Here is a 19,632-nt window from a genome sequence, read left to right as displayed (position 1 = left end):
ATAGTTATATAGTTGGAGATACTTCACTATTAGCTACCGCTGTCACTACAGGCGGGCCGCGTTAATCAGAGCCCACAGCAATCCGAACGACCTCCAACCGCAATCAGTCATTAAGGTTGATAAACCCCCGTGTTATAGTTATATAGTTGGAGCTACTTCACTATTAGCTACCGCTGTCACTACAGGCAGGCCGTGTTCATCCGAGCACACAGCAATCCGAACGACCTCCAACCGCAATCAGTCATTAAGTTTGATACACCCCCGTGTTATAGTTATATAGTTGGAGATACTTCACTATTAGCTACCGCTGTCACTACAGGCGGGCCGCGTTAATCAGAGCCCACAGCAATCCGAACGACCTCTAACCGCAATCAGTCATTAAGGTTGATAAACCCCCGTGTTATAGTTATATAGTTGGAGCTACTTCACTATTAGCTACCGCTGTCACTACAGGCAGGCCGTGTTCATCCGAGCACACAGCAATCCGAACGACCTCCAACCGCAATCAGTCATTAAGTTTGATACACCCCCGTGTTATAGTTATATAGTTGGAGATACTTCACTATTAGCTACCGCTGTCACTACAGGCGGGCCGCGTTAATCAGAGCCGACAGCAATCCGAACGACCTCCAACCGCAATCAGTCATTAAGTTTGATACACCCCCGTGTTATAGTTATATAGTTGGAGATACTTCACTATTAGCTACCGCTGTCACTACAGGCGGGCCGCGTTAATCCGTTCACACAGCAATCCGAACGACCTCTAACCGCAATCAGTCGTTAAGTTTGATTTACCTCCGTATTATAGTTATATAGTTGGAGATACTTCACTATTAACTACCGCTGTGACTACAGTCGGGCCGCGTTAATCCGAGCACACAATAATCCGAACGACCTCCAACCGCAATCAGTTGTTAAGTTTGATAAACCCCCGTGTTATAGTTATATAGTTGGAGCTACTTCACTATTAACTACCGCTGTGACTACAGTCGGGCCGCGTTAATCCGAGCACACAATAATCCGAACGACCTCCAACCGCAATCAGTTGTTAAGTTTGATAAACCCCCGTGTTATAGTTATATAGTTGGAGCTACTTCACTATTAGCTATCGCTGTCACTACAGGCGGGCCGCGTTCATCCGAGCACACAGCAATCCGAACGACCTCCAACCGCAATCAGTCATTAAGTTTGATACACCCCCGTGTTATAGTTATATAGTTGGAGATACTTCACTATTAGCTACCGCTGTCACTACAGGCAGGCCGTGTTCATCCGAGCACACAGCAATCCGAACGACCTCCAACCGCAATCAGTCATTAAGTTTGATACACCCCCGTGTTATAGTTATATAGTTGGAGATACTTCACTATTAGCTACCGCTGTCACTACAGGCGGGCCGCGTTAATCCGTTCACACAGCAATCCGAACGACCTCTAACCGCAATCAGTCGTTAAGTTTGATTTACCTCCGTATTATAGTTATATAGTTGGAGCTACTAACTCGGACCACTAAGGCCAAGAGGTTATAAGTAGTGGATTAAAATTGAGGGGGAGCTCAAAATCACAAAAAAGAGACTTAAGGCCAGGAAACATCGCTCTCCTAAACACTTCCCCTTCCAAAGAAAATTGGAAATTCCAAGAATCAATTCATTAAGTAGAACAGTATTTTAAAATGTTTAGTGTACAATCAACTTTCATCTCAACATGTACTGCCCTCTCAAAGCCATACAAGTTTGTTCCAAAAGGATAAACTACAAATGGCTCACTAAAGGAATTTTAGTTTCAAGAGAAAAACTACAGATTTTATCAGAAATTAAAAAACATCCCACATTGATGAATTCAAGCGGTTTTTTTTCGAAATGACAAACTTATTTACAGAAAAGTGGTCCAAGCGGCAAAGGCATATGATGCTTCCAAAACATATAGATATTCCAAAAATATTTCTAAAACTGCTTGGGACTTCATATAAAAATAAAAACAAATCATACAATAAACAAATCAAATTGAAAACTAGTGAAAGACTTGTGAAGGACGAGGTTGAGGTTGCACGTAGGCTTAAACGTTTCTTCAGATCAGTTGCTTGAGAGCAAAGCCCTTGCACATCACCACCACAAGGAATATCTAGACGGAGACAGTGTCCAGTAGCCTCCCTGGCACTGTTACCTGTCTTTGAGGAAGAATGTAAAAAAAAAAATACAGCAGCTCCCTGCCAAAACATTAAATGATTTACATTTAATATCGATGTGGCTCATAAAAAAAATGTTCAAAGCATATTGTGAGACCATTAGCCCAATTAGTAAATTCCTCTTTTGAACAAGGAGTTTTCCCTCACTCCTAAAAACCGCGAAAGTAAGCTCGATTTTTAAGAAAGACGAGCCCCACAAAATTACCGGTGTCTCTGAAGCCACAGTAATTCGAATGCTGCGCTACTCCGAAAAGCCTTTTCCTGCAATCAGTCGTAATAAATTACATCTTTTTTTACATAAAACATAGATTCAGAACATTTACAGATTATTACACATATTTTTGGATACTTTTTAATACACAATTACTCTAATTCTAATGCGTATATTTTTACTTCTTGGAACCTAAGCATTAGAATGAAGGTTTCCTCTTCAAAGGCAACTAGAAATGAAATGTCCCGCATTGATGTGACGTTCACGCATTCATATTCATATGAAGTTATCCTATCAAATGTTTAAGAACCGGCTATAGTGAAACGACCTTGACTTTTACCCCATAAGAACTTCACACTTTCACGCCCTTATTTATAATAATGGTATAATACCAGGTATTCAATTTTTAATGTATTGTTAGTAAACATGTAAATACTTTTAGATTTTGTTTTATATTTTTAGATTTAACCGTTGAAAAAAAAAACAATTTATATGAAAATAAAATTAAAAAGCGTTTAAATGCGTATTTATACCGTATTAAAACGATACATATCTCGTTATCTAATAGTGTTTGAAATTCAACATTGTCCGTATGGCGGTAAAATCAAGGTGACCATCAGGAAGGCTGAGTAGAATGCACACGATAATTGATCACATATGTGTATTTGTCACTTTCATGATCTGACAACTGAAAGCTAGGTTTCAGGTAACACCAATAAAGAAAATTGTTCAGTCACAGTGCAGGTCACGTTACTGTTCACAGGCTAGGTGTGCAGCAATGTGATAACTGTACCAATCTGCTTAAATTTGCTATTATGTTAATTGGTGAATCGTACTATTCGTGTTCAGTACTAAGCTTATAAGTACACTGTGACGGAAACTGTTTATCATAACTGTAAACAAGAGTAATCCGGAATAGAGCTCTAGGGCACCACCGATTACAAGAAGAGATATAAACCTGTTGGTACCTTCAACTCGGTCTCTTGGTAAGTGTCGGTCGACAGCAATACACACAACAAACATCAAGTGGTGTAGTTTACCTTTGAAGGGCTTATGTGGTTTTAATTTTAGACATATAGCTCTTAAATATAAACCTCCTAAAGGCTGAAAAATAGAAAAAACATCTTTAGTCTATTATATGGAAAATACACGCAAAGTTTGGAGACTTAAAATAGAAAGTTTGGGGAATTTTGTGAACAGCTTCAAAAAGTAACGGCAAAAGATAAGGATGTAAATATCTACAGTCTACTTAAATTATGAGTTCAGAGAACGAACGTTTTCAACAATTTATTACTAAAAAATGTGATATTCCATGGTGAAATTTAACTCACTAAAATGGGAAGAGTAATTTTATTGAGTATACAAATGTACTTTTTTACGTACACATTATCTTTCATTTGTGTACACTTTAAGAAGTTTTTATTCTTATCTTACAATATGTCCTAAAATTACAGAATTTCTTCAAATACTCACAATTCCTATGTAAAGGTAACTATTTTTCTACTTCTAAGTCTTAAAGTACGTTATTGTGAAAGGTTGTGACTAAAGGTTTAATTTTGTAGGCTTAACACACAAAATAATACAGTCTTTATCCAGTAACCCATAAACAAAAAGCTTCAAACATACAATTTCTACATTTACTCATTAATTCAAGTTGTCCCACTTAATCACTGGTCAGTCTGCCAATTCTGCGATCCCCCAAAGATATGCCAAGAACTCGTCTGTGCAGTAAAATGATGTTGCAATTAACGCGATTTTCAGACGAGTTTTGAATGCCTTGAGCATTGAAGAACTTTTGATTGAATTTGGGAAATTGTTGACAAATTGAACTCCTGTGATGGTCTGTGATGGCTGCAGTTCGATAGCTCACCCTGCCGCTTTTTGCATAAGGGTGTATGTCACTACCTTTTGTATTGTCAAATTTTGACTTGAATGCCTCTAATATATAGAGGAAGAGTAGTGTCAAGAGTCTCAAAATCTTTGAACGCTGGTGCAGAATCTCTCTTTTGCAGCTTGGCAATGATTGTGACAGCTCTTTTTTTGGAGAATGAAGACTATTGAAAAGTTTTTATTTGAGCAACATTCCCAAAAAGCCAATTTATAGGAGAGGTGTGAGTAGATTACTTCGTAGTACGCCGTCATCAGAACCTGAGTCGGACAATACTCGGACATTTTCCTCAAAACATGAATGTCCGAGGATAACTTAGAACACACACTGTCTACATGACAATTCCAAGTCAACCCTTGGTCTTGGTCTTTTGTAAGGAACTTTGTTGAGTTGACTTATTCACTCTCAGTTTCATCCAACATGACTGTAGGATGAAAGTCTGGGTCTGTTTGTAGCAAACAAAAATGAATAAAAGTTAATTATGTTGGATTTGTTTTGAGGTTTAGTTTATTGAAATTCTGAATTCGACTTGACTTTTTGAATTTTCCTTAAAACGGAGAGCAGTGTTATCAGCATACTGGACGATTTTTCCATGGTGCTCTGATGAATCAACATAGTTGGTGTACATCAAGAAGGGATGAGTTTAGCAATTTTGAGAGACGGTGAAACGTTTCCGAGTGAAAAGAGAGATCAATTAAGTGCTCAGGGGACCTTAATAAATGCTTCGAGCATTGTTTGAGAAGTCACGTTGACACACATTTCGAGCCATTAGACTAATTCTTCAGAAAAGTCTCTTATCACTCTGTCGATTTCCTCCTCTGTGATAAGACCTACCGAGGCTGCTGAACTCGGTATCGATAGGGGGATAGTTGCATCTACAAAGCTTATGTGATCTCTTCATCAAAAATAAAACTAAAAACAGAGAACAGCATGATTTAAAACAAATTATGTCACTAGTATATGTCACTGAGACTTCCCCACTCTTCTTTTATTAACACCCTATTTGAATCCATTAATTACATCCTTTCTGTTTGTCCTGACGCATGACTTAATCTTGTAAAAATTAAGTCCTTTTAAGTTGAAACATTTTTAAACTACTTATCTGGACCAACATTTAAGAATGTTTTATGTGATGCCAGACATGAAATACTGTTTCAGGATCTTGCTAGTTACTAAAAGAGTTGTTACAATTGTCTTTCAGCCAGGGTTTATAATTAAGGTCACTTAATTCTGGTCTAACCTTAATGACCCAGGAGATTAGCACAACTCCGCTAGTTGACATCACTGAACAATGTTCTGTCACTAAGGAGCAGGTCGAGAAGTTAGGGACTGGGATTAGTACTCAATTATGTGTATTTTTGGCAACTAAATATTCTTGTAATAAATTATGCAGTAATGATTATACATTTTTAGTGTCATAGCCCTTCAACTGAATACCATAACATATAACTACTTTGACTACGGTTTTATTACTTGATTAAGATTCAGTTTATGTAACTGCCATTATTCAGAAATTTCCTCAAATTTAAATAGTGCCCCTTTTCTCCAGTTGTTACTTTTAAATAGCGGTCATTTTCTGCCATTGTTGTTTTTAAATAATGGTCACTTTGTTCCCGATGCCTCTTTTAAATACTGGCCACTTTGCTCCCACTGTAACTTTAAAATAGTAGCCACTTTGCTCCTATATTGACGTTTCAATGTGGTCAGTTAGATAAAGCCGACAAAATATAAAACTATTCATAAATATTTATAGGAAATAATTATATATATTTGATATATACTTTAGGAAAATATATTACCATTCACCATAAGATCCCAATTTATCCCATTCCATGAATATAAGCACACAAACAAATCACACACAAAAATATACACAAGCTAACTTTTTTTTAAAACACGCGATACATATGTTTGTAGCATTTTTAACTATTTATACAGTACTATACTCGACCAGGGATCAGTGCCGTATTTTCTAATTTGATTAATGCAATGTTAATTTCCGCGCATGTGAATTCCCGATTAAAGTTTTATTCATAAATACATCGTTCATCCGTCTCCCACTTTGCTGCCGAATAGTAATAGACCCATGATATCCGAGTTATGTTTAATATAGTTATAATAGTTTCCATAGTTGTCTTGTTGACATCATTTGATGTATTTGTATAGATAATACTTTATTTCGGTTAATTACAGTTTCTTCCTGACGGTGCAGTATTGGTGGGAACGATATCTTGTGCGTTCCCGAAGAGTTGTAAGAAACACTAATGGACATGAACTTGTTGACTAATGCTTTCTAGAAGTCCTTCCACCGACCACAGCTTCATTTATCGGTTTATTACACTTGGAACAGAAATATGTTCACTTTTACATATGTTCCATTTTTGACAGTTCTGAGATTGATTGCCCGGATCGGTCATTATTTTGGGACAGTCCTCTAGCCAGCTTTGATTAATACTCCCTAATTAAGTTTCGCCCATAATTAGAACCCCCTAATAATTAAAACATACAACTACTCTCAATACCTGACTCATGCTGCCCGTATACCCCGTATACCCCGTTCCCCACAAACCCAACAACCCCCGTATAACCTGCTTAGCCCGCCATAATTTTTTGAGAGCCAAAGTATAACCAAATTAATAAAAATTACGTCAAACTCACGGATAACCGTCCAATCTCCGGCCCAAACCCGTTCACTGACAAACGGCTTGATTGTGGCCTGTCTCGATGCACGGTCAAAGGTCGGCCGACCAGCTCCTACACACTGACTGGCCCGATCACAGTGGCGGTTACATGCCACATGCTACACCGTCGGTGAACGAAATGTGATTTATGCTGGTACACCGTCTGTAGAATTAAACGTGTTTTATGCTGGTACACCGTCGGTAGAACGAAACGTGATTCATGCTGATACACCGTTGGTAGAACGAAACGTGATTCATGCTGGTACACCGTTGGTTGAACGAAATGTGATTTATGCTGGTACACCGTCGGTAGAACGAAACGTGTTTTATGCTGGTACACCGTCGGTAGAACGAAACGTGATTCATGCTGGTACACCGTTGGTAGAACGAAACGTGATTCATGCTGGTACACCGTCGGTTGAACGAAACGTGATTTATGCTGCTACACCGTCGGTAGAACGAAACGTGATTCATGCTGGTACACCGTTGGTAGAACGAAACGTGATTTATGCTGCTACACCGTCGGTAGAACGAAACGTGATTTATGCTGGTACACCGTCAGTAGAACGAAACGTGATTTATGCTGGTACACCGTCGGTAGAACTAAACGTGATTCATGCTGGTACACCGTCGGTAGAACGAAACGTGATTTATGCTGGTACACCGTCGGTAGAACGAAACGTGATTCATGCTGGTACACCGTCGGTAGAACGAAACGTGATTCATGCTGGTACACCGTCGGTAGAACGAAAATTGTTTCATGCTGGTACACCGTCGGTAGAACGAAACGTGGTTAATGTTGGTACACCGTTGGCAGAACAAAACGTTGTTTACGTTGGTACATCGGCTGGACGAAACGTGTTCTTTGTTGTTACATGGTCGGCTGAACGATACGTGGTTTACAGTGGTACACTCATAAAGAGATAGTGTGGGAGTAAGGATGTGTGTAATTTTATTTTATACGGTTTTCAATAAAGCAGTCATCAATACAGTTCGCATTAAAAGGAGAGCTTGGTTAACGAACATTACTAGTGTCCTTACAATCTGGCCTTGTTTGAGGAAATCCATTTTAAATTGAATAAGATAATTTCATACAGTTCCGGTAACATACAAACAGTATAGGCTCTTAGCCTAGTAGGCCTAGTTATGCCTGTTTATACTTATACAAAAACTTCATAGACAGATGTAGAAATAAGCTGTTTTAGGACATTGTTGCTTCTATAGATGTTAACACCTTGTTCGCGATACTTGGAAGTTTGTAATTACAATTTAATGACACGTTGTACAAGTATTTTATTAATTTCATGGAACAGTGAAAAAGAAGTAAAATGACCGTTAAGATTTTAATGTGTACGAGGCAAACAACATAAAAGGAGATTTGGTATAGACTTTGGAATAATTTCCATTTCATATATTCAATACAGCTTTGAATAGGTACAGTACAACGATGTCTTGCACGATATTTAATACAGATTTCTGTTTGTCCAAGCAATAGTCTGCGGTAGATCTAGCTTCAGCGCTCTCTGGCGTCGTGCCCAAGTTTAGTAATTGTACTATTATTCTAGCATCATGTTACTAGCTAACATCATCTACTCTAAGTTAATGTTAAATTATGGTTTCTCCAAGAATCGGCGTTTGTTTAATTTCTAACACTTAAATACTCAAATATTCCTGATGTTGTATTATGCTTATTAAGTTTTTATCAGAGCCCTGCACGTTATCTTATTACACCAATCACGGCGTGCATAGGGAATGGAATAACCTGGCATGGAACTGATGATTTTATAATGTAACTCAACAATCCTTTAACGTACAGTAGTTAGTAAACAAAAAAACAGTGGTTGGGGACGTTTTGCCTTTTTATGTCAGTGTTTCTGGTGACGTTCTTTGAAATATACTCAAGAATATGAAGCGTAGCTACGTATTGTAGTCATGTAATATGACTTGTCATAGTTTTAATGGAAACTCAGAAATCAGAAAACAGAAAATCTTTGTTTCTTTGTAATCACACATTGCAATAAGATTAAGAGCCATATGGGATGAATCCTGCGCGTGGTTCTAAGGTCTATTAAAACATTGTGAGCTTAATACATATTACATAAAGAGACAACAAAATCATAACACTGAAAAATAAAATAAATTTAGAAATATAACGTACAGTATTGGTTAGTATAAATAAGTTCATACTAAGGCACTGAATTGCACTAATTATGGAAATAAAAGAAATAGAACACTGTGTTGTATATGTTTTAATGTCAACAAACAAATATTTTTATATGGTTTTGGATAATACGTAATAAGCGCACTACTAGAAATTCAGTATTAATATAACTATTAAGATTAACGCGATTCCTAAGCGTTTTACTAACTGATTAAGATTTTGACTTAACACGGTGAACAATGAGTAGACTCTTCTACCCAAAAGAACAAAATCTGAAATTAATACTTATTGCCTTTATAAATAAGTGCAAAAGAACCAGAAGAATCATTCCTGAGTCAGAAAAAACAGAATTGTGATAAATTTGCGTTTATGTCAATCCCTTATGTGCCGGGATTATCGGAGAAAATTAGAAGAGTAGGTAGAAAGTACAACATTAGAACCGCGTTTAAAACACACAACACTCTTAGACAAAGTCTTGTAAAAAACAAAACCAAAAAATGGCACACATAATTCCAAAAACTGTGTTTACAGTATAAAATGTAGTTGCAATAGGGAATACATAGGCGAGACAAAAAGACCTCTAAACGTAAGGATAAAAGAGCACAAAGAAAACACGAGAAAGGGTCTCATAGAAAAGTCAAAAATTGCACACCATTGTTGGTCCGAAGACCATCATATGAATTGGGATGAAGCCAACATAATACATCGGGAACCAAATTTCTTTAAAAGGAAATTAATTGAGGCATCATACATTAAATTGGCAGACCAACCAATCAGTCAACCATCAGTCGAGATTAGGCCGCTTTGGTTGCCAATTCTAAAAAATGAACTAAAGAGAAAACCAAAAGTATCAAACGGATCAGATATTTGTAATAAACCAATGCGGAGTCACAATATGGTTTTAAGAAGTTCATCTCGCATGAACCAATAATAACTAAAGGACCCATTCCTGTCCCCCTTCCTTTTTATTTCCGCCATCTTGTTTTAGTCTGCCGTCACGATTACCATTGGCTAGTCCCTCTGGTCAGTCGTAGGTGGTTAGTAGACGAATGAAGACGTATTGTGACCTGTATTCCGTAGTTCAGTTTTAATTAGTGTTTTGTATAGATTTTTATTAAGTGCATGTTTATAGAGTTAGTGAAGTTGACAAACAACATGTACGTTGTGATTCCTGACCTAGGCGTGCCACAACGCTTTGGTAAGATTTGTTTATTTTAACCTAGTTTGTAATATCATGTATTCGGTTAGTTCTTTACCTGAAGAAGAGATCAGATTGCAGATCTCGAAACGTAGTGTTACTGATTTATTGTTTCACTGAACGATGGCAAATGTCCGGAAAAATCCTATTTCCTCCATATTGCCTTTAGTATTAATCAAGAAATAAATCAACATTTAAAAGTAGGTTAATATAATTATCTGTGAAGGTCCTCAGTCCTGAGTTAGGTATCAGACAAAGTTGACCTCCTCTGATAATTATATACATTCTCATCAAGTTTAGTCGCTTTTTAAGGAAGATAACTAATTGGATGAAAAATTCTAGCTGGTTGAACAGTGCCAAAAGCATTATATAATAAAAAGATAACGGTACTGTCATTTATATTTATCACCGTTACATTTTAATAATGGACAAGTCAGTTACAATCCGTTTTTCTTTTCCATATATAATAATAATGTTTTATTTTCTCAAGTATATGAACAGTTGTTTTACAAATAACAATTTCTTATAAGCCAGGTCTGAGCTCAAAAATAAAATTATATATTTATATAAATAGTTACATATAAAACATAAATCAAAACATCTAACAGTTGTAGACAATCAGAAAAAAATAGACTTATATTTTTTTATAGAACGGTCTAAAATCAACAAATATATGCTATTTATTTAAAATATGTATATATACATATATATATATATATATATATATATATAAAGATACATATATTTGATATATGCATATATTTGATAGTTTAAAAAATACAATAATAATAATAATAATACAAAAATAAATTTTCTTCCCTGTACTACTGTTTTAGTTCACTTTACCTCTAAAAATAACTTTATAACTTAAAATAATTCTCAATACTTAATTAAATAATATATAAAAGAGTATAATCATTGCTGTAAGAACAGCATTTGTTCAACATCAGTTTCAAGTAACCATTTTTGTATTAATTCACAAGGAATATTTTCCTATAAGGTGAAGTTTTTATGTTTTTCTGGCAATGTATTGAAAATTCTAGGTGCTATAAAGTTAAAAGTTCTGCCATCTTTGATGACGATGTATAAACAAAGAGTATTTACTTGTAATTTTCCAACTAATGACAGTCGAAAGAACACACGAGCTACAACACACTGTCGTGTACAGAGTACAGAACACAAAGAACACACGAGCTACGACACACTGTCGTGTACAGAGTACAGAACACAAAGAACACACGGGCTGCGACACACTGTCGTGTACAGAGTACAGAACACAAAGAACACACGAGCTACGACACACTGTCGTGTACAGAGTACAGAACACAAAGAACACACGAGCTACGACACACTGTCGTGTACAGAGTACAGAACACAAAGAACACACGAGCTACGACACACTGTCGTGTACAGAGTACAGAACACAAAGAACACACGAGCTACGACACACTGTCGTGTACAGAGTACAGAACACAAAGAACACACGAGCTACGACACACTGTCGTGTACAGAGTACAGAACACAAAGAACACACGAGCTACGACACACTGTCGTGTACAGAGTACAGAACACAAAGAACACACGAGCTACGACACACTGTCGTGTACAGAGTACAGAACACAAAGAACACACGAGCTACGACACACTGTCGTGTACAGAGTACAGAACACAAAGAACACACGAGATACGACACACTGTCGTGTACAGAGTACAGAACACAAAGAACACACGAGCTACGACACACTGTCGTGTACAGAGTACAGAACACAAAGAACACACGAGCTACGACACACTGTCGTGTACAGAGTACAGAACACAAAGAACACACGAGCTACGACACACTGTCGTGTACAGAGTACAGGACACAAAGAACACACGAGCTACGACACACTGTCGTGTACAGAGTACAGAACACAAAGAACACACGAGCTACGACACACTGTCGTGTACAGAGTACAGAACACAAAGAACACACGAGCTACGACACACTGTCGTGTACAGAGTACAGAACACAAAGAACACACGAGCTACGACACACTGTCGTGTACAGAGTACAGAACACAAAGAGCACACGAGCTACGACACACTGTCTTGTACAGAGTACAGAACACAAAGAACACACGAGCTACGACACACTGTCTTGTACAGAGTACAGAACACAAAGAAAAAAAATCCAAAAAAATTCAAAAAACTTTATTGTGATTATGACAATTTTTACAATAATTTATTGTATTACACTCGTCAGAAAAATATGGTTTTAGATGCATATCTAAATAAGACAATATTTCTCAAACTTTTCACAATTTCTGTAGCCACTTTTAAATTACTAATCTGAAAAAACTCACCAACCGAGTAAAAAGCTTTCTGTATGAGATAGTTATATAATAATTTTTTGAATTTTGTCGGATTATTTTCCATTGTAATATTTTGCGGTAGCCTGAACACACGAGCTACGACACACTGTCGTGTACAGAGTACAGAACACAAAGAACACACGAGCTGATGTACAGTTTCGGTATATAGCAGGCTTTGCGGCGGCGCGGGCGCGAGGATGTAGGGAATACTGTTACCTTACTGCTACTTCAGTGCCGCGCCAGTCTCTGCCCCGGTCGCCCACTGCTACAGTCGCGTTTGTGCTTTCGGATAATCTTCCGTCATTTATTCAGATTTATACATGATCACACTTATATTAATATAATCAGTATATAACAACTATGCGAACAAACGAGTGTAATGTATAGAATAAACTTAGTTTCCTTTCAGCTAATTGACTGATCTGGCACTCACGTGTCGAACAATCTCACACATAACAAACATAATTGAATTGCTATTTTCTTAATTTATCGCAAAAAGACAAGCACGCTTCTGTGTACTGCTGTTTTGTGCGTAAAATATTCTCTACAAAACCAAAAAGGGCGAACATGTTTATTCGAAATTTGAATTGTTGGCTGCTGCTAAACGTCTGTAACTTCGTGGTGCCGGCCAGTATCTATCAAGGTATGTCCTGTACGTCTATAACGAGTTCATTATTTGCTATTAATTAATTAAGTGTATTTTTCATATGAATCTATTTTTTAAACATGTTGTTTTTAAGTATACTTTAGACACGTTTAAAACTACCCGTAAACAAAAATTTTCAGTTGCATCCTATCATGTCACCGAAAACAATGTATCAAACAAGCTATAGATTTTAGTGACATTGTTCAGATGACTAGTGCAAAGGATGTGAAACTCGAACAAGAACGGGAAATATAGGATCATGCAGGATAAAATTTGATAGTTTCTCACCTGTCGAGTTATACAAACTTTTGAACTGAGAGATATAAAAGCTCCTCGTACTCAGTTCTCTTACTAACATGTTACATTTATTTTGTTTTGGTTGCTTACAAAGAGATGGATAGTGTATGAAATATTACCAGACTTACACGTAAAGTAGTACATATAATACTTACGTATAAAAGAGTTTAGGAAATCTTTTAAATTAGTTGTGTATTTTAAAGCGTTATTACGGCAAAACGATTACGAAGTAAATAACCGGTTCATGCCTTACTAGAACCTTACTAGAACAGTTATGTCAGTGATTTTAATTAAAAAAATCAACATTGCTTCGTCTTGTGTTTTTGTTTTCTGTCATTATTATTGGAAGAATTTTAAAATAAGACTCAAATAATCCTTTGAAACATGAGTCTTTTCGTTCTGGCAAATTTTGAAAGAATTAGTACACATAAAAAGAAATGTGTCGCTCCAATAAGTTATTAATAATGTATGTTATATGTCGTGACAGTTACTTTGTATTAATCTTTACATAATAAAACACTTTAGTAAGTCATATACATATACATCGATAGACACAGGATGACTTAACACATTTAGCGACTAATACATACCTATAAGTGACTCGGACCTCTTCGTGCAGTACAGTCCTACAAAACAATGATCACTAATCAGTCATTATTAGTAGTATTAGACACTTAATACTCAACACCTCTCTGTTGTAACCAAAACTCTGTTTTGTATTAAAGTACTGCAAAGCAATAATCACTAACCAATAATTGTTATTAAAACTTATACACAACGCTTCCAAGTAACCCGAACTCTGTCTTGAAGTACAGTACTGCAAAGCAGCAATCATTAACTAATCATTATAATTGACACTTAATACACAACACTTCCAAGTAACCAAAATTCCGTCTTGTAGTATATTACTGCAAAGTAATGATCATTAAGTCGTCATTCTTATTGACACTAAATACACATCACTCCTAAGTAACCTACGCTCGGTCTATCTCGTAGTTCTCAGTAGAAAAAGATCCGAAAGAAATAAAGAACATAATATATAATTTCTTTCAAAATTAAATGCCCACATATAGATGGGAGCAACTCTCAGTTATAACACAAAACAATACACCTCTAAGGTCACTGATTTTGGATCAGTCGCTCAGCCAATAACGTAAAGCAGGAATTATTTAAGTAAGAAATTCAAAACTCAGACACAAAATGTTATACCAACTTTAAGTATAATCATGAAAACAGTTACAATCCAAATTCCAGTGGAAATATCACATCGACTGATTTTTGGGTGAAAAGTTCGAGACTGATACATTCTAAAAGTTTATCGTGGTCCAGGTACACTAAATCATATTTTATCTAGACAACGACAGAAACTGTACAGTGATCTTGGAGAAGGACCTCACTTTTAATCCATCAGTGCGACAGGATATCGCATAATAAAGAATCCCGTTTTATATTTTTGACGCAGGGCTTGTGTCTGTGTCATTCCGCTTTTTGCGAATAACAGACAGTGACACAAATTAAAAATACAGACCTTAATGTCTTAAAACTTTTAGATGAACCGATCAATCGGTTTTGAATCTTGGAAATTTGTTAGACTCTTGAATATTCTAGAATACTACTAGGTCTGTTTCACTGAAGGAGAGTTGCAGTGAGAGAACCACTACAACAATTAATAAATCAGCTTTAACTTGTTTATTAATAACTCTTTTGAGGTAAGAGACTAAGTAAATAAATAAAGAATTAAATAGCAGTAAGAAAACAGAATTAACTCAATTCATTCAATTCAATCACCTCATTTGCAAATTACTCTCAAATCCAGATTACTCCCATTGATAGGCGGATTAGCGTCATCAGTTGAGGGAACGGATAGATTTTCAATTAAGATATCTTCTTGTGTGGTTTACTTTGTGAAGTACTGCAATAACACCCAGAGTCTTAACCAGTGATTTCTCTGTCACGTATGCGAGACACTGTCGTAAGCAAAGAGACATTCGACCGGGATCGGTTATTCCTTTTAAACTTTTAATAGATATCCTCCCTAAATCGGTGCTAGATGACCTTCGCACTAATCAAAACATTGACCTACATCGGATATCCTACCTCGTCATCACTTTAAGGAAACATCAATGATGTAGTTTTCTGTAACACGTGAAAGGTTCCCAGGTTGTGTATAATGCGCACTGCATTGTATGGCAAGGCGATTCAAAATTCAATGTTTTATTACAAAAGGATACATGTGGAGTAAGAATAACAATGTTTTAATATCAGCTCATAAACTCTACTCTAAGTTGTTACTGTTAACTGAAAATCTTAGAATAACTCTAATTTAGTTTTTAACTTTCTACCCCTGGGTACAATATCGGCCGACATGTGTATCCAACCATAATGTACAGCCCTGGCACATCGTACTACCTAAACCATTGGAATGCCATGTTTAATTTACAGTAGAAGTACAGTAGAAGTGTACAGGGAAGTGTACAGTGAAGTGTACAGGGAAGTGTACAGGGAAGTGTACAGTGAAGTATACAGGGAAGTGTACAGTGAAGTGTACAGTGAAGTATACAGGGAAGTGTACAGTGAAGTGTACAGGGAAGTGTACAGTGAAGTGTACAGGGAAGTGTACAGTGGAAGTGTACAGGGAAGTGTACAGTGAAGTGTTACAGTGGAAGTGTACAGGGAAGTGTACAGTGAAGTGTACAGGGAAGTGTACAGGGAAGTGTACAGTGAAGTGTACAGGGAAGTGTACAGTGAAGTGTACAGGGAAGTGTACAGGGAAGTGTACAGGGAAGTGTACAGTGAAGTGTACAGGGAAGTGTACAGTGGAAGTGTACAGGGAAGTGTACAGTGAAGTGTACAGGGAAGTGTACAGGGAAGTGTACAGGGAAGTGTACAGTGAAGTGTACAGGGAAGTGTACAGGGAAGTGTACAGGGAAGTGTACAGTGAAGTGTACAGGGAAGTGTACAGGGAAGTGTACAGTGAAGTGTACAGGGAAGTGTACAGGGAAGTGTACAGGGAAGTAATGAACACCACAAACTACTCACGGAGAATATAGGCAGCTTTAACATAAATTTTACGACAAATCAGAGCTCTAATGGAATTTTCACCTTCTTTTCTTGACGATGTTCATCCCAACGAGAAAATGACAGCTTACTGCAAAGCAGACATTAAAGGAGTAAATACTTGCCTTGAAAGTGAATTGTAATCGTAATACTTAATGTTCTTAAATTTTCAATCCTTATTTTCCCCTGATTCTAATACAATTTTCTATCGTTAGCAATTACCAATCATCTCAGTTATACGAAATATGTATCAAGTTCAACATTTACATTATAAATGTTATTTACATGTATGACGTGACAGTTGACAGAATTCTACCTTACCTATAACTTATTGCACTTAATAGAGAGTCATTTAACAGGGCTAATGCCACAACTATAAGTTTTTGCAACATTTATAATGCAACATAAAAAACACTCTGTAACTAATATATTTTGGTTTAACGTGCTATGAGGAAATCCTATAGTAGTTTATTGAATCTTGGTATAATATTTTTAAGGAGTAAATTTATAACATCAATTGTTATTTTTTATCATTAACTATTAATTCACTAGTTAAGTCACCATTTATAAAACATTCTTATAAGAATTTCTCTTCAAATATTTACTGAACAAGACAAATAATATATCTCAAAGTTGGTTCTTGTAATGTGCCTTTTATCTTAATGTATGTTTAACACTAAACTTGCGGAATATGTTTGATTATAATATAATCTGGTAAAAAATGTGCTAGTTAATATGAATATTAAATTCTTGCAGAAGAATATTAATTGAATATTGTTTCTTTTTCAGTTATCTTTGTCAGCGCATACAATTATTATAAATAATGCGCACAACTATTTTTTATCGGGGCGTAATTAAACTAATGTGAATACTTTGTAACGAATTGCATTACTAACATATCCAAATGTTGTGACGTTAAATATTTACTTTGCCTGTGTACCTGTGATAAATGAGTAACACATTTGTTTTTATTTATTTTATGGCAATTCTTATAACTATTGCACCCTTGAAACTTCGTTTATCATGACTCTCAATACTCATGTTTTCAAAACAGTTCTTATAACTTACTATAAGTTTAAAATACAATGATGAAATACTTACAAAAATTTTATTAGATTATAATAAAACCTTTAGTGGATACGTACTTATTCTTTTATGTCAAACACTGTTATATTATAAACACAACATTAGCCAATATATGTTCTTTTTTAAATATAAATAAAAAACTATTTATGCCAAAAGAAATAAATCCTGAAATATGTAATACATATTAAAACAATATATCATATGTCAAACCAATTCAAGTAACTGAACAGTAAGGAGAAAGTAAAAGATATATTTATTGTTAATACATACTAAAAGGCAAGGTTATTGATTTCTAAACACTATTGCGTTGCTTCAAACGTTATTAAAGTATCAAATGAGAATGTTTTCTTCACTGCACTAGCAATTTAAAAAAAACTGTTTGGTTTGTTGAATGCAAAAGCCACCGTTATTGAAAATATATTATATAGAAAACCTAAATTTGCAATAGGGAATCACCTAAGGACAACGAAACTGTTTTTATTTATTATAGAAACAGTTTTAGTGAGGAAGAGCTGTACTTTACGAGCGCTTATTCGATGATTGCAGATCATAACTAGCCATTTAGTGCCAGGTGAAAAGACCGCTTTATTTAAAGAGTCGACTCTGAAGTTGAGATAATCCTGCCCGTAAAATGGAACATTGATAGCCGAATCGAGAAAATGTGAAGTCATAAGTTTTAAACTTACCCTCTGCCCTTTTATCTCTGTATCATAAAATATTCGAAGGGCTCTAAAAGTAAAGTTTCTTTCGCCAGATCTTCCTCTCGGCCACATAAATTGGTGTTTTACTTAGAGCACTCGAGTGGCTAGATGTAACAATCACTGCCACGGTCTGTTGTGCTCTCGGCTAACGTGGCTCACAGTTTAATAAATGCTAAAGCATAATCTGTGTTTGATTAACCGAACCTGACAGATAATTAAACTCGAGGAGAGTCAAAGTGATGGATGTAACCCGGAGCACTTCGCCCTTCATGCAACATTAATTCTTCTCTTAAAAGAACTATCGCAAAATAACAAGTTTGGTAACGGACATAGGACTTATGTCATTTCTACTGATTGGATACTCTAATCAACCTATCTGTCGAGAAGAAATCACAAATAAGCTAACAAATAAGCAATTTTGATTAAGTACTACACATTGCATATGCAGTCTTCTTAATCCTATCCCATTTCTGAGAAATTACTAATTATTATAATCAGTAGTGCTTTGAGAGGTTCTTTAGCACTTACATTTAGTCTAGTTACGTAATAGTAGTATTTACGACAATCTATGTAGCGGAGGAAGGATACTTATCTTAAGTTATAGAAAAAGTTTTTATTTTTAAATATTTTCATTTATTTACCAGTTACCAGCTGTAAATGCTAAATGATTGGCACAGCTGAAATCTGAAAGTCATTCGATGTCGAATGTTGTAAATTAATTAATTGGTTAATAGTTTTTCTGAACAATAATGCAATTAAAGTAAATCAATTTCAACCACGCTCTTGTAATTAGAAGCTAATTGCAAAGATTGGATTTGTATTGACATATGAATGTGATTAATTAACAGCAATCAATTAACCATGTACTAACATTGTGAACTTTATAATATAATGCTGCTTACGCGTAGGCTAAGTTAAGAACATTGTTACTGTTGGCCTGGGGCACATAATGTTACTCTGTAATCAAGGCATTGAAGATGAAAACTTCCAGAGGATTAATTAGCGCTAAACAATTTCTCAGACGAAAATTCCAATACTACAGTACTTTAATAATTTTGGTACTTCCATGGAAAATATCGCTTTAGCCCCAGTTTAACTGTTGCAAAGCATGTTAGAATCGAAAAAAATACATAGTATAGATATTCAGATAGACATTCAGTTTTATGCT

The 19,632-nt window shown here is 35.8% G+C and overlaps 1 protein-coding gene across 1 annotated transcript in view; it reads left to right on the top strand.

Moving 5' to 3' along the window:
- Positions 1–13,010: 13,010 nt before the first annotated feature.
- LOC124369682 (alkaline phosphatase, germ cell type-like) overlaps positions 13,011–19,632 on the top strand; it is a 282,236-nt gene continuing 275,614 nt past the window's right edge. Inside the window, exon 1 of the mRNA XM_046827735.1 lies at positions 13,011–13,320. Within this exon, the coding sequence (XP_046683691.1) occupies positions 13,245–13,320 (76 nt within the window). The 5' untranslated portion in view covers positions 13,011–13,244. The remainder of the gene's footprint in view (positions 13,321–19,632) is intronic.

Source organism: Homalodisca vitripennis, chromosome X (genome assembly GCF_021130785.1).
Source record: "Homalodisca vitripennis isolate AUS2020 chromosome X, UT_GWSS_2.1, whole genome shotgun sequence".
Lineage (NCBI taxonomy): Eukaryota > Metazoa > Arthropoda > Insecta > Hemiptera > Cicadellidae > Homalodisca > Homalodisca vitripennis.
The sequence above is the reverse complement of the archived record's forward strand: the minus strand, read 5'-3'. Positions and strand labels throughout refer to the sequence as shown.